Source organism: Gigantopelta aegis, chromosome 3 (genome assembly GCF_016097555.1).
Source record: "Gigantopelta aegis isolate Gae_Host chromosome 3, Gae_host_genome, whole genome shotgun sequence".
In the NCBI taxonomy this organism is placed as follows: Eukaryota; Metazoa; Mollusca; class Gastropoda; order Neomphalida; family Peltospiridae; genus Gigantopelta; species Gigantopelta aegis.
In genome coordinates this window covers 64,088,961-64,103,293 of record NC_054701.1, presented here as the reverse complement: position 1 = coordinate 64,103,293, position 14,333 = coordinate 64,088,961, and the positions used below count along the sequence as shown (strand labels likewise).

General features: G+C 36.3%; 1 protein-coding gene across 1 annotated transcript in view; it reads left to right on the top strand.

Annotated features, from left to right (window-relative positions):
- LOC121368777 overlaps positions 1-14,333 on the top strand; it is a 72,049-nt gene that overhangs the window by 34,536 nt on the left and 23,180 nt on the right. The window contains exons 24-34 of the mRNA XM_041493524.1: positions 859-1,053; positions 2,817-2,940; positions 5,224-5,337; positions 6,733-6,848; positions 8,267-8,439; positions 9,232-9,445; positions 10,430-10,582; positions 11,126-11,281; positions 11,930-12,130; positions 13,319-13,481; positions 14,008-14,180. Coding sequence (XP_041349458.1) covers positions 859-1,053; positions 2,817-2,940; positions 5,224-5,337; positions 6,733-6,848; positions 8,267-8,439; positions 9,232-9,445; positions 10,430-10,582; positions 11,126-11,281; positions 11,930-12,130; positions 13,319-13,481; positions 14,008-14,180 — 1,782 coding nt within the window. The remainder of the gene's footprint in view (positions 1-858; positions 1,054-2,816; positions 2,941-5,223; positions 5,338-6,732; positions 6,849-8,266; positions 8,440-9,231; positions 9,446-10,429; positions 10,583-11,125; positions 11,282-11,929; positions 12,131-13,318; positions 13,482-14,007; positions 14,181-14,333) is intronic.

Here is a 14,333-nt window from a genome sequence, read left to right as displayed (position 1 = left end):
TGTCTCATTTTCTACATACCGGTATGACATAAAAAATAAATAAAACTTGAAGAGAATGTAAACTCTGGACTACTTGTGTTAATACAAATGAAACTATTTTAAGTCTAGTCTCAAAGTGGTTTTGTAAGCATGGGTAAGGTTTCTGGTTTTGACAGTCTAGAGTTTAAGTTTGAGACCGAAATTCAGACAACAGCTTGTATGCTCTCATTAGCACCCAGGTTTTTCTAAATCAGGTCATTTAGATGAAGTTGCAGAAGAGATTGTGTTGTACAAGAGCACGTAAAAACATTGCCATCTTTCCTTTAGGTTAAAGCATAAATTAATGTATTGCTTGGTTTTATAGAACATTAAAAATAAAGCTGTTTGCTATTACATATTAAATGGAATTGCATATTATTACCCATATGGTTAAAAATATCTTGGTACATATCAAAGTGATACGTCACACTAGAACACCAAGTGGGACATAACACTTCGATCATCAACTGGCGCACTACAAACTTACAGGAACGTCAAATAAATGATTTGAGCAATAAAAATTAAGATCAATTATGGGAAATAAATAGGATATTGAACTCACTACCATTTCGTATTATATTTATGTCCCTCGTGAAATAATTCCCATCATCACTTGCTAAAGTTTCTGGCATAACTAAATAACTATCAATAAGCTTGTTTAATATCCTATAATTACTTGTATGTCTCATATGAATATATAGTTATAAAAATGTGTCTAAACTCTTTAACTTACACAGATCATGAATACAGTCTTTAAATGTAAATATTTTTATCTCGGTCCTGTAAACTACATATTTTGGTATTGCGATTATTGTCTAGTTTCTTGTATTTGTGTTTCAGACTCTAGATGATCTAGCCAACATGCAGACCATGATCAAACTCAACTTGGAGAATTCACGCTGTGAAAATCTTGCCACCATTTTGTTTTCTCCGGAGGAACCAGGCCTCGAGGCAGCAGATGAGCTGGTGGAGGCTGTGGAAGGGAAATACAATGCACTGAACGACAAGCTGCTGACAGAGGCTTTAATAAACCAGGTGGGAAATGAAAGGAATGCACTTTTTTTATTATTATTATTAATTCTTATGTTTATTTGCTGACACCAAATTGTTTGGTAATGTAGTAAATTGAATAGTTGGTTAAGACCATGGAATTTATTATATGAGTATAACTGGAGGTAATTTTTGTCTTGGCTTTACAAGGTAAAAAGGCAAGATTATAAGACTCCGACATATGTCGTCATGTGGGAATGAAAAAGTTCACCCAAGGTGGTGGAAATTTTGATCTGGGATGAGGCTTGACATTATATATTACCGATGACTTAATACTCCTCATGTACCATGGTCGAAATTTCATCACCGAGGGTGTACTTTTTCTCTCATTCATTCGGTAAATAAACCATTATTTTACATGAACAGACAAAGATGGCTGAACAAGAAACTTTTTTATTTCACAATTTTATCATAAATAAATTACACTATCATATTTGCTGTGTTTGTTTCATGTGTTAAATAAAATCTAACACCACATATTAACAAGATAGCTTTTATAATGAAGGTTTTAATAACAAAATATTATTTTAAAACTGTCTCTAATGACCTCACGTCACCATCTCACATTAATATGACGTCATATGATGCAAATGTGTGGTATTCCATGTGGGATAAACATTTATTACATAGCTTTCATTCATGGGATAGTTCTGTCCCATGTACAATGTACCTGAGGATGAGAGAAATAGGTATTACTTTTCCAACAGTGCTGTCGGGATGGTGTGTACTTTTGCTTTAAAGTTTCACATTATTAAAGTTTTGTGTTTAGATCAGTTTCTCACGAATTTTAAAACCTAGGTTAATAGCACTTGGTTTATAATATTTAATTCTGCAGAATTCATAGAGGATTCGTCACGAGTATATTTTAATATGGTAAATATCGACCAAGTCTATGTTAATCGATATTTGTCAAGGCTCTATAAATATCGATTAACTAGACAAGGTTGATATTTTACATATTAAAACACATGAGTATTCTATAACACTTCTAAAATAACATTTTAATTACATTTTTAGTAAATCACAGTACTAAAGTCACCACCATCGGTAATATGACATCACGATTAGCACAAATTAGTTTGACGTCACATATTTTAACTAAATCTTTGAAAACGTTACACTCAGGTATACAGGTCTTGTTGGTTTGTAACAAATGACCAATCCACAGCAACACATTACCTAGAGACCTTGCAAATTTGCATACCATTGTTAACCAGGTTAATATACTAAATTATCACATTGGTTTATGGCAAGGATATCATGGGTAAGTCATAGGATAATTGTTTTTATATACCCACCATCCATAAAAATCTAATTTTATGAAAACGTTCATGCATAGGGGAAAAGATGTCACAGTGGCAGATCCACCCTTTTGCCTTCATGAGATTATTCTGCAACAGTCCTAACTTATTTTTTATTTTTTGTTTATTCGTGATGAAATTCTATTCTAAAACGGCTGTAACATGATTTCTATATTTTGTTTATGCATGATGAAATTCAGTTCTAAAATGGCTGTAACATGATTTCTATATTTTGTTTATGCATGATGAAATTCAATTCTAAAACGGCTGTAACATGATTTCTATATTTTGTTTATGCATGATGAAATTCAATTCTAAAACGGCACTAACTTAATTGTTATGTTTTGTAGCTTTTGTTTGTTACCTGATAATTCTGTGATTGCCTAAATTGTCTTTTGTATTTTATTGTTTGTTGCATGCTGAAATTAATTTTGATATTTTGATTAGATTGGTCAGAGGGAGTGGTGTGACCTCTCTGAGCGTGAGAGACAGCGACGTCTGGTGATGTTGAAGTTGAAACAGAAGCAGTTGCTGCAAGACGGGAAATACGATGAAGCTGCAGCTCTGTTAGGTTGGTAACTTACAACACTGATGGGGAATTACCAAATGTTTGACATCCAATAGCCGAGGGGGGGGAGGGAGTGGACGTAGCCCAGTGGTAAAGCGTTCGCTCGATGCGCGGTCTGTCTAGGATCGATCTCTGTTGATGGACCCATTGGGCTATTTCTCGTTCCAGCCAGTGCTCTACAGCTGGTGTAACAAAGGCCATGGTATGTACTATCCTGTCTGTGGGATGGTGCATATAAAAGATCCCTTGCTGCTAATCGAAAAGAGTAGCCCATGAAGTGGTGACAGTGGGTTTCCTCTCTCAATATCTGTGTGGTCCTTGACCATATGTCTGATGCCATATAACCATAAATAAAATGTGTTGAGTGCATTGTTAAATAAAACATTTTTCTTTTTTCCAATAGCCGATGATTAATTAATCACTGTGCTCTAGTGGTGTCGTTAAATATAATAAACTTTTAACATTGCTCAGTTTAGTGCTTAGATCATAAGATCAAACTCCAGGCAGATATTTTACTTTTTCCATCCCAGCCAGTGCCCTGTGATTGGTGTATCAAAAGTCATAGTACATGAATGTTCTGTCCTGTTTGTGAAAAGTACATATCAAAGATCCCTTGCTGCCAACAGCCCACGAAATACGATTTTCTCCCATCCCTAGATATGCAAGACAGACCCATTCCATGATGTCACCCATATGGAATAAATCTGTCTTTTATAGGCTATGACATCATTGCGTTTAACATGGGGAGTATTACGTCGTTGGTAATATACATGTATGATGTCAAGCCTCGTCCCAGGCCAAAATGTCCACCACCACGGGTGTACTTTATCTGTCCCATTTGACCGCCTAATATGAAGTCTATTAATCTTATGTCGGCAATTTAGTATAGATAATAACAAAATAAATATCCCGTAATGATAAAAATGCTATTGCAGATTAGTTTATCAGCAGCTTTTAGTGATAGCATTTTGCTGATTGCCACTGCAAAGTTTTAGGGCTGTGCTAATGAAAACGTTTATCATTTCTAGTGATTTCCTTAGAGTTTTGGCAAGGCATGGTGGACCAAACACTTTTTGGACATATTCACCATTTTCAGGGCACTTGTTTTTCATTAAAAATACACAAAAATTAATTGAAATAAACATTAATGTAATTTATGTGCTTGCTTTAATAAATGAATGGCAAAAGATATAAAAGGCATATTTTATTAAAGCCGCACACCCTAGTTCCATCTAGCGAAAATAAATTATAATTTGGTTAATCTACAAACCTGTAACATACATAGATCACGTTTTTTATCAAATGGAGTGAAAAAGCAGGTTTTATATCGATAAATACCATGGGAATCCCCATGTCCCAATTGCTTGAACTAATTTTGAAAGTTAGTATTCTGATGTCACCGGTAGATGTCGCTCGAAGCACAACAATGCCTACGTCACGACAAATTTCACAGACTTGGGGTGCGTTCGTTTCACCTCTCCTGGACATGTTCCAACTGTTCTGTCCTGGTTGTATCCCCTCTCCAGATATCGTAAGACTTAGCAAAATTATTGGTTTTAAGGGTTTGTAACGTTTTGTATTGAGACACTTACTTGTCTGAACTTTATTGTTACTGAAAATGTTCACGAACTGTGAAGAAAAATCTCACAAATGAACAACAACAAATCGGATGTTGATTGCGCGAACCGTGCATGAGAAAACAAATCGAACCAAAATGATAACGGTCACGTGATATACCAACGTCTGTGACATTGAAATGGAAATATCCCCTCTAAAAATAGATTGGACCTCGCTTGCTTAACGGTTTTTTCTCGACAACACGTCTTGTGAAAAAATGCAATAAATACATTTCGTGGTTTTACAAACATCAGGATTACCAAAAAGCACTTCAGGTGAATGGAAATGTGTATTCTAAATAATAAAATGTAAGTAAAGTGCAATTTTATTTGTGAAAAATGGGGTTTAATAGCGAAAAACAACGCCGTAATGGTTAACAAATAACTGTAACTAGGGTGTGTCCCTTTAATTAATAATACCTTTTGGGGTGTTTTATAAAGGCAATTTTAGAATTAATTAGTGAAAAGGGCTTGTTTAATCTCAGGGCAAGATGGTGCTAGGCTATAGAGGCATGGTGCTGCACCATACTAAAACAAGTTAGGGAAAACACTAAGTTTGTTTTGAAGACTGTCAGAATTAATGTAACAAAATGTAGCTAGCCTGCAGGGTGTTTGCCGTTTGTTGTTTGGAATATTAATTTATGCTGTTGGTGGCTTGCTTTCTGTGCAGGCGATGTTTTGAACACCGAGAAGACCTTAAGGAAACTGATGGGCGACTCGCAGGCTGATTATGAACGAAAACTCAAAGAGAGGCTGGAAAAACGGAAGCAGAGACTTGATAAAGGTGATTTTATAAGTTCACTGATTTGCCACTAATTTGGGAGTGGCTGGTTTCATGGCTTTGTCAAATTGTATCTCGTATCCCATTTAGAACAGGAATATATTGACCGTGTTTGTACTTCTTAATGTACTACATTTAATAATTTGGTTGTCACAGGAAAAAAATATAATACATTTAAGATCAAAAGTTGAGAGCAGTCTGTATGTTGTAAAACAAAAAGTAAAACTTATTTTGGAGCATCCCTGATGGATATGCTTTTTGTTATATTTGAGCAGTGTATTATTATTTATTTTTTTAGTGAATTTCATTTCATTTCATTTCAACTTATTTTTTGTTATTATATCCAATTAAGGTTCAAGCACACTGTCCTGGGCACACACCTCAGTTATCTGGGCTGTCTGTCTAGGACAGTGGGTTAGTCGTTAATTGTTAGTGGTTAGTGAGAGAGAAGAGGGTGTAGTGGTTTTACAGCTACCCATTGAGTCATTAAAACTTGTTTTGGGTGGGAGCCAGTACCAGGCTGTGAACCCAGTACCTACCAACCTTATGTCCGATGGTTTAACGACGACCCCACGAGGCCGGTTGTTAATGTAATTTAACTCTGTTCCATCCATTCTCAATGATAGTCAAAATGTGCAATTCCGCCATTCAGATCCATTCTCTGTCTTAACATGTTAAATGCTAGAACATAGTAGAGTAACAATGGAACATAATCAGTGTATTTTTGACTGGTGTTTGTATGGAAGGTATTATTGTATTATCAAAAAATTGATATTTCCATTAAAGCATCTTGAACATTATTTTTATTAGGATTATTACACTTATTAGGATGTCAACCCCCCCCCCCCCCCCACCCCCCTTCCCCAAAAATAAAAATTTAACATAAATTTAAAATAATAAAAATGTAACATACAACAAAACGATTTTAGGTTGTTTATGACAGTTTGAAGAAGTAGTAAAAAAAAAGAAAACCTGTAGTTTCAGAATTTCTGATTTTAAATTCTTTTCGACCGAGTTAAAGTTGCATTTACACATTTCTGTTTTATAACATTGTTTTATAGTAAAGTTCAAACATAACAACAGTTATATGTTTTTGCTGTCAATGCGAGTTGACTGTTGATGGCGAAATAATACATTTTATATATAACCTATATTAACAACTGCATCTAAAGGATATTGATCTTTACATTGTGGTTTTACATACTTGTATAAATAATACTTAACTTTTATGACACCCAATAGCTGATGTGTATTTTTATGCTTGGGTGTCGTTAAACATTCATTCATTCATTCATTCTAAAGAATATCGAAGACTGGTATTTAATGGGCTAACAAAAGGATCTGTTCTAAATAATAAAAATATTCTAGACATGAATTGCAGGTTTAATTTTAATATAGGCTTATCTGAGGAGGACTGTGATATTCTTGAGCAGGAAGATAGACAGAAAGAAGAAGAGGAGGAAAGCAAAGAGAAGAAGAACATTCTTCTGGAGTTGGACACACGTTTGGCTCAGGTTTGAATCTTTTTATGTCATTGCCCTAAACCGTGACTGAAAAAGATAGCCTTTGTTTGAGGAGCACTTCATACTGAATCAGATTTTCTTATCAACATCACCTGTCCTCACAACTAGTGCATATTCCCTACGGTTAGTAGACTGGTCCGAACATACCAACAGCCAATGGGATGGCCTGAATTCTTCTACTGCGCACCCCTTCCTGTCCTGGTCACGTGACTGTAACTTCCTTCTTTTTCCTTCGTGTCTTATGATTCGGACGTCCTGGGTTTTGCTCCTTCATAATCTGAGCAATCTATCCCTTTTACTTGGTTTATTTGAGACTTTAATGTCTGTAAGACATTTCCAAATGTTGTTACATTATTGTTGTATAATTATTTGGGTTATAATCACTTTATATCCATGTCATAAACCATTTTGATATTTACCATTAAACTCAGTTAATAATGTCCCCCCCCCCCCCCACCCCCCCCCCACCCCCAAATGGGTCATTTGTTTACAAGCCAACTGCAAGACCTAATACCTGAGCATAACGTTTTCAAATGATTTAGTTAAATTGTATGACGTCATACCACATTTGTGCTATTTGTGATGACGTCATATTATCAATGAAGGATACTTTAGGATTGTGATTTACTCAATTTTGAATAAAAATGTTATTTTAAAAGTGTATAGGATAAATAGAATTCACTACTCATGACTTTTAATATGTAGAATATCTTTCTTGTCTAGTTAATCGGTATTTGTCTCGGCAGAGCCTCGACTAAAACCGATTAACATAAACACAGTTCATATTTTCCATATTAAAAAACATTTGTGACGAATTCTTTATATACGAGGGTGATTGATATTAAAAAGTTATCCTGTGTCTTGTTTAGAAGAATTCCATACTGAATCAGTTAACTTAATATGAGTGTCTGATATAAAAATATAGGTTTGTGTTTTGTTTTAGAAGAAGAATTTCATACTGAATCAGATGATTTAACATGAGGTTGTTTGATATAAACAGAACAGTCTGTGTTTTGTTTTAGAAGAAGAATTTCATACTGAATCAGATGATTTGACATGAGGTTGTCTGATATAAACAGAACAGTCTGTGTTTTGTTTTAAAATAATTTCATACTGAAACATGATTTGACATGAGGGTGTCTGATATAAAAAGATATCCTGTCTTTTGTTTCAGAAGATTTGCCTTCTCAGGCCCGTAGGAACGACTTTGGGAGTCGGGGGGCACTGACGGATCGGGTACAAACTCTATATCAGATTTTGGTTACATTAATATGTCAAAAAAAAGGCTCACAAGTGGGGGGCACGTGTGCCTCTCTCTCTGAATCAGTTCTCACGGGCCTGATTCTGAATCAGATGTGTTTTGTGAGAGATTGGCTGATATGAAAATAGCAGTCTGTGTTTTGTTTTAGGAGAAGGATTCCATTCTGAATCAGATGAAACTTGCTGAAGACGAGGTGGAGCGTGAGAGAGAACGCCAGCGAGCTCTGATCCGACTCAAGAGAGATCAGCGCCGCGTCAGACAGGAAGAAGACTTCGACTTGGCAGCGAGATTACTCGGAATAGCAGAAAGCAGTGCTAATAAGTGAGAGTTGTCTTTAACATTAAATAAAACTTTCTTTTCTTTTCTTTTCTTTTCTTTTCTTTCTCTCTCTTTCTTTCTTTCTTTTCTTTTCTTACTTTCTTTAATATTGGGTAGGTGTAATGCATGTCTGCTGCACTCTTCTGAGGTGTGAAAGGTGATAGGATCAATCCCCATCAGTGGACAGATCTATTGATATAAGTGTTGATGTCACCTTGGCAATTTTATCTGATTCAATTTTTTTTAATTCAATTGGCTTTTCAGCTGTTTCTTGGGCCATATAAGTGTTAAGCTATTCTAACATATACACACTTAAAATTGATGAAGGAACATTATTACTTGCACTTGCATACATGTGTCAAAATGTGTATGACATACAAGATTCTCTACACATCAGGACACCTGTTTATTTTGTTGGATTTTTTGTGGGAGTTTTCTTATTTGTTTGGGAGGGGGTTTGTATATATTCACAAATACACTGTTACAAGTAACTGCCCCAATCCAGAGGAAAAGAGACAACACCTGTTTATGTGGATATTTTGAAATTTTTAAACTAATGGTCACCAGGGCCATATCTAGTGGTGTGGGGGGGGAGGCAAGGGGGGCAGTTGCTACTCCGGAAAAAATTATACAAACTAAAGAAAATTCTCCTCTTAACCATTTAAGGAGTTTTAGAATATTAACTACTCAGTTGCCCCCTTCATCCGTATCGATCCATACTCATTCTTTTCTTTCCCTGATATTTTAAAGATTGTTATTGTTACATAAATTCTGATTTATTTCTCTACCAACTAGATTGGTGAGGCATCAAGAAGATGAACGACTCCGACAGGAAAAACTGGCTCAACAGAGACTGGAAATGGCCAGAAAGCGATGCAAAAAAGGTGTTGAGTTAACACAAGAAGAAGACAGTGATGTAGACCTGGATGTGGATGATAAAACTCTGGTTGAGACCGTCTTAAAACTTATGGATCAACGACATGCCTTGGAAAGAAACTATTTCATTAAAGTGAGTGGATAATTTGTTATTTAATTGTTAGAGACTTACATATAATTAGGTCCTTTTTATTCACATTGGATGGAATAATATGACAAAGCAGAAAGAAATTACTTCAATCAAATTGTGGTGTTGTGATAGAGTTATCGCCCTTTTAAGAAGCCTACAGATATGTCAGAAAATTTTAAAACACATTAGGGTTTTTCATTTTCAACTTTATGCTGTTTGCTGTTTTCTAATAACAAATTATTCATTTTATAGTTAGAATACCTATTACAAATGTCTCTAACTGATAGTGTCATTAGGTTAGCCAATAACAGAGGCTGGGTGGCCAAACCATTAGTGGTTCTAACATACATGTGTAGATTGTGTAACTGTAGATGTTTCATCAGTTATCATGCATAGATAAAGCCTAATTCAAGAATATGTTAATTTTTTACTTTAAAACAAGGTCGTCGGAGGCTGTTACTTTAGAAGATGTTACTTTAAGAAAATCAAAACAAACAAAACCCATATTAATTGGTGTCATTAATCCTGCTTAAAAAGTACTAGTGATAATGCCAAACAGTTTTATTGGGGCCATTGGGTTATTTCTCGCTCCAGCCAGTGCACCACGACTGGTGTATCAAAGGCCATGGTATGTGTTATCCTGTCTGTGGGATGGTGCATATAAAAGATCCCTTGCTGCTAATCGAAAAGAGTAGCCCATGAAGTGGTGACAGCAGGTTTCCTCTCTCAGTATCTGTGTGGTCCTTAGCCGTATGTCTGACACCATATAACCATAAATAAAATGTGTTGAGTGTGTCATTAAATAAAACATTTCTTTCTTTCTTTCATTACAAGACACACAGTGTACTTGGCTTAACTAATTATGACGTGGTTTGACTTTTAAAATTTGCGGTTGGTAAACTTCAGGTTTTCACTGCCTTAGATTTTACTAGAGATCTAATCAGAGTTATTCTTACAAATGTGTTAATTAGAGTTTACCTTCTGCAGCTCCTAGATGAGGAGGTGACGGATGCTGAAACTCTTGATGAGTTGTCTAAGGAGGATATCGAATCTCGCCTGGCAAGTCTTGGGGAGTTGAGGGAATCATGGAGACGTACAGAGGATGACTCTTCGCCAGAACAGCAGACGGCCATTTTCCAGGTTGGTGGTTTTATTTTTATCCATTGTCATGATGTCTGACTGTAAATTATGCAAGGATCAATAGAAAGGCACCATGGCACAGTCATATAATTGGAATACCTGAAACAATTGATTTTAGTGTCCGATTTTCAATGTGGCATCATTCTAGAAGTAAACTCTCTCTCTCTCTCTATCTCTCTCTCTCTCTCTCTCTCTCTCTCTCTCTCTCTCTCTCTCTCTCTCTCTCTCTCTCTCTCTCTCTCTCTCTCTCTCTCTCTCTCTCTCTCTCTCTCTCTCTCTCTCTGTCTAACCCCCACCCCCATCTCCATCCCCATTACCTAGGCTAATAAAATATGTTCTGTACCCTGAATCATTCTTACACTTCTCACACTCTCATTCTCACACACTCTTACGCGTAAAAATAAATTAAAATGAGATGAATGGTTTTTTTTTGTACTTTGACTGTTGTTTTGTATCCCATGTAGTCACTTTTGTTCGGCTAATTATCTTTAAAAATCATCATAGTTTGTTATTGGGTTGGGGTTATTTTTTATATATATATAGGAAGCCATTCGTCTAGGAATGGAACTGAAAAAGCGAAAGTTGGAAGAAAGTGGCTTGCCTAATTCTACAGAAGACTGCAAGGTGTCGCTGCTGACAGATCTGCAGCAGTGTCAGGACTTGGACGTGGACGACCTGATGTCAGACATGGAAAACAAGGTTAGATAGCATGCTCTGTTAAAATAGGTGGAAACGTTTTTAAATAGACAATTCTGTTACATGAGTGACCATTAGATGTCACATTTTTCATGTTTTAAAACATGTCGATCAAACAACTTGGATATACAGTAAAGTACTCTTACAACGAACCAGAAGTTTGTAAGTGTACTTACTGTATTTTTAAACAAGTTGTAAGATAAATGGTATCAAGCAGATATAAATGTAGTATTTTTAATTCTTACATATCGTCAAAAATCAAGTTTAAATAGATTTTCCAATTAAAACTTATTTATGGCACATGCAATATTTGTTTTGTCACAGAGCAGTGAGTTTTTTAAATGTCACAGAGCAGTGAGTTTTTTAAATGTCACAGAGCAGTCGATTTCGATCATGTTTATTTCTCATAGAACTGAGAGAGATTAAATTACTATTAAGATGATAATGCTTATGATATTTGCTCACCTATATTAGATTCAAATGAGATGATGGTCTGCTAAAAGGTACACATGTGTCATTTACCAAGTATCTGTACTAAAATAGCAATCACTTGTTTTCTATCGAAATAGTAATAATTTATACTGAATTTATTTTCACATAGATATTGAAAATGAATTGTGGTGTGTAACCTGTATCTATTTGTTTTGCTAGGATACAGAGTCATTGAAAGCACTGTGTGAAGAGCAGATTAAAGCCAAGCGAAATGGTTGGCATGACAACGTAGCAACAGTTTTGCAGTTAGTTGGCGACTCAGCCACTGAGAGTTCAAAAGGGGAGGTAACTGCAGAGAAGCAGGTTGTTCAAGCCTTGGAAAAGAAATATGATGCTTTAAAAGACAAGGTCATCATTGAGGTAATTAGATTTTTTGATTTTTTAAAAAATATTATCAGATTTTCAGTGGGTTGCACTTGTACAAGCAAGGTCCCATTGTGCATTGTAATCATCATCTTCTTTCTTTCCATGGTTCTGTGAGTAGAATTGTTAGGCCCAGGGCTCGAACTTAAGAATTTGTCTCCCACAGCAATTTTTAAAAGAATTACCATGGGTGAAACAGTCCACAGACGGCAATTTTGAGCCTGCCTATGGCAATTTTTTAAAAGTGACATTTGCAGCAAATAAGGTTATTTTGGTGTATGTAGACATATTTCAAATGTGCATATGTTAAATACAGGCAGATAATGTTTATACATTTTGTCATTGTTGAGGATCTTTACTGGTGGCACAGAAATGTTGTCGGTGATGCTGTCTACATACAGCAATTTATATATCAAGCCCTAAAACATTCCAGAGCTGGGTCTGGGTTTGGATCTGGTTAGTCAAAAGAGAAACACACAGAATCGAATGTAACAAAACACACTGCATCTGTGCTGGCATGAAAAACAGATCTGGCAGCAGACGATATAGAACATGCTAAATTTTGACAGTGCCAGGGTCTGTTGCAAAATGCATCCAGAGTCATGTTTGAAAAAAAACATTGGTCGCTAATGAAATACTAATACTAAACACTCGGTTGGTGCAAAACTGTAAGTCTGTTAAGTATCCCATAAATTGTGATGTGGCCAACTGGGTTTCAACAACTACCTATTTCATGCACAAAAAAACAATCGGACATCAACTTCAGTTTTGGGTGTGACATAGCCTAGTGGTAAAGTGCATGCCTGATGTGTGGTCGATGTAGGATCGATCCCCGTTGATGGGCCCAGTGAGCTGTTTCTTGTTCCAGCCAGTGCACCACGACTGGTATATCAAAGGCCATAGTACGTGCTATCCTGTCTGTGGGATGGTGCATATTAAAGATCCCTTGCTACTAATGGAAAAATGTAGCAGGTTTCCTCTTTATAACTGTCAAAATGACCATATGTTTGACATCCAATAGTTGATGATTAATTAATCAATGTGCTCTAGTGGTGTCATTAAACAAAACAAACTTTAAAAAAAAAATTGTTTAATGACACCACTAGAGCACATTCACTTCAATTTGACTGCAGATAACTATTTTTCAAACGAATGTGACAAAGTTCTGTGTGACTGTTTTTCAAGGCCTTGATGAAGCAGATGGGCGAGGCTGAGTGGAAACACTTGTCTGAGCGTGAGCGACAGCGCCATGTCATTAAGATGCGGGTGGAAGAGCGACGATTGCGACAGGAGGGCAAGATGGATGAGGTGGCCATGTTGTTAGGACAGCACCTGCAAAATGAGCAAGGTACAAAAACTATATTACTTCAGACTTTTGTATTGTTGAAATTCTGGATTTTAGTGCCACTAGAAAACAGTTATTGAACTCTCACTATAACTTTTCAAGACCCAAGGTTATTTTCATCTCAGATATTACTTGATGCAAGCCAATACAAAGTTGGGTACCATTAGTGTGGACAGCTGCTATTGGCCATCTGGTCAGGTGATAGCTTAAACAGTAGTTCATACAAATTTACAAAACTATATACTGCATCATAACAAATAGTAATTTAAGAGATTGATGAAACACACTCACTCATTCTCTCTCTCTCTGTCTCTCTCTCTCTCTCTCTGTCTCTCTCTCTCTCTCCTCTCTCTCTCTCTCTCTCTCTCTCTCTCCTCTCTCCCTCTCCCTCTCCCTCTGTCTCTCTGATCTCTCTCTCTCTCTCTCTCTCTCTCTCTCTCTCTCTCTCTCTCTCTCTCTATTATTTCCGGTAATTAAAAAAACCTGTAATATGGATGATCTGAACTATTTCTATATGTGTTGCTTACAGAACTTGTCAAGCTGCTGGGCGACACCAGACAGAGTCAGAAGGAACAGCTGGAAGAGAGGTTGGCCCGCCGCCGACAGCTCACGGCAGAACGAGAAGCTGAGGGTTTGTCTGTCGATGAGGATGTACTAGACGAGATTCAGGAGAAAGAGGAGAAAGAGAAACCTCGGAGAATAGTGAGTAGCGAAAGAAAGAAAGAAATGTTTTATTTAACGACGCACTCAACACATTTTATTTACGGTTATATGGTGTCAGACATATGGTTAAGGACCACACAGATATTGAGAGAGGAAACCTGCTGTCGCCACTTCATGGGATACTCTTTTCGA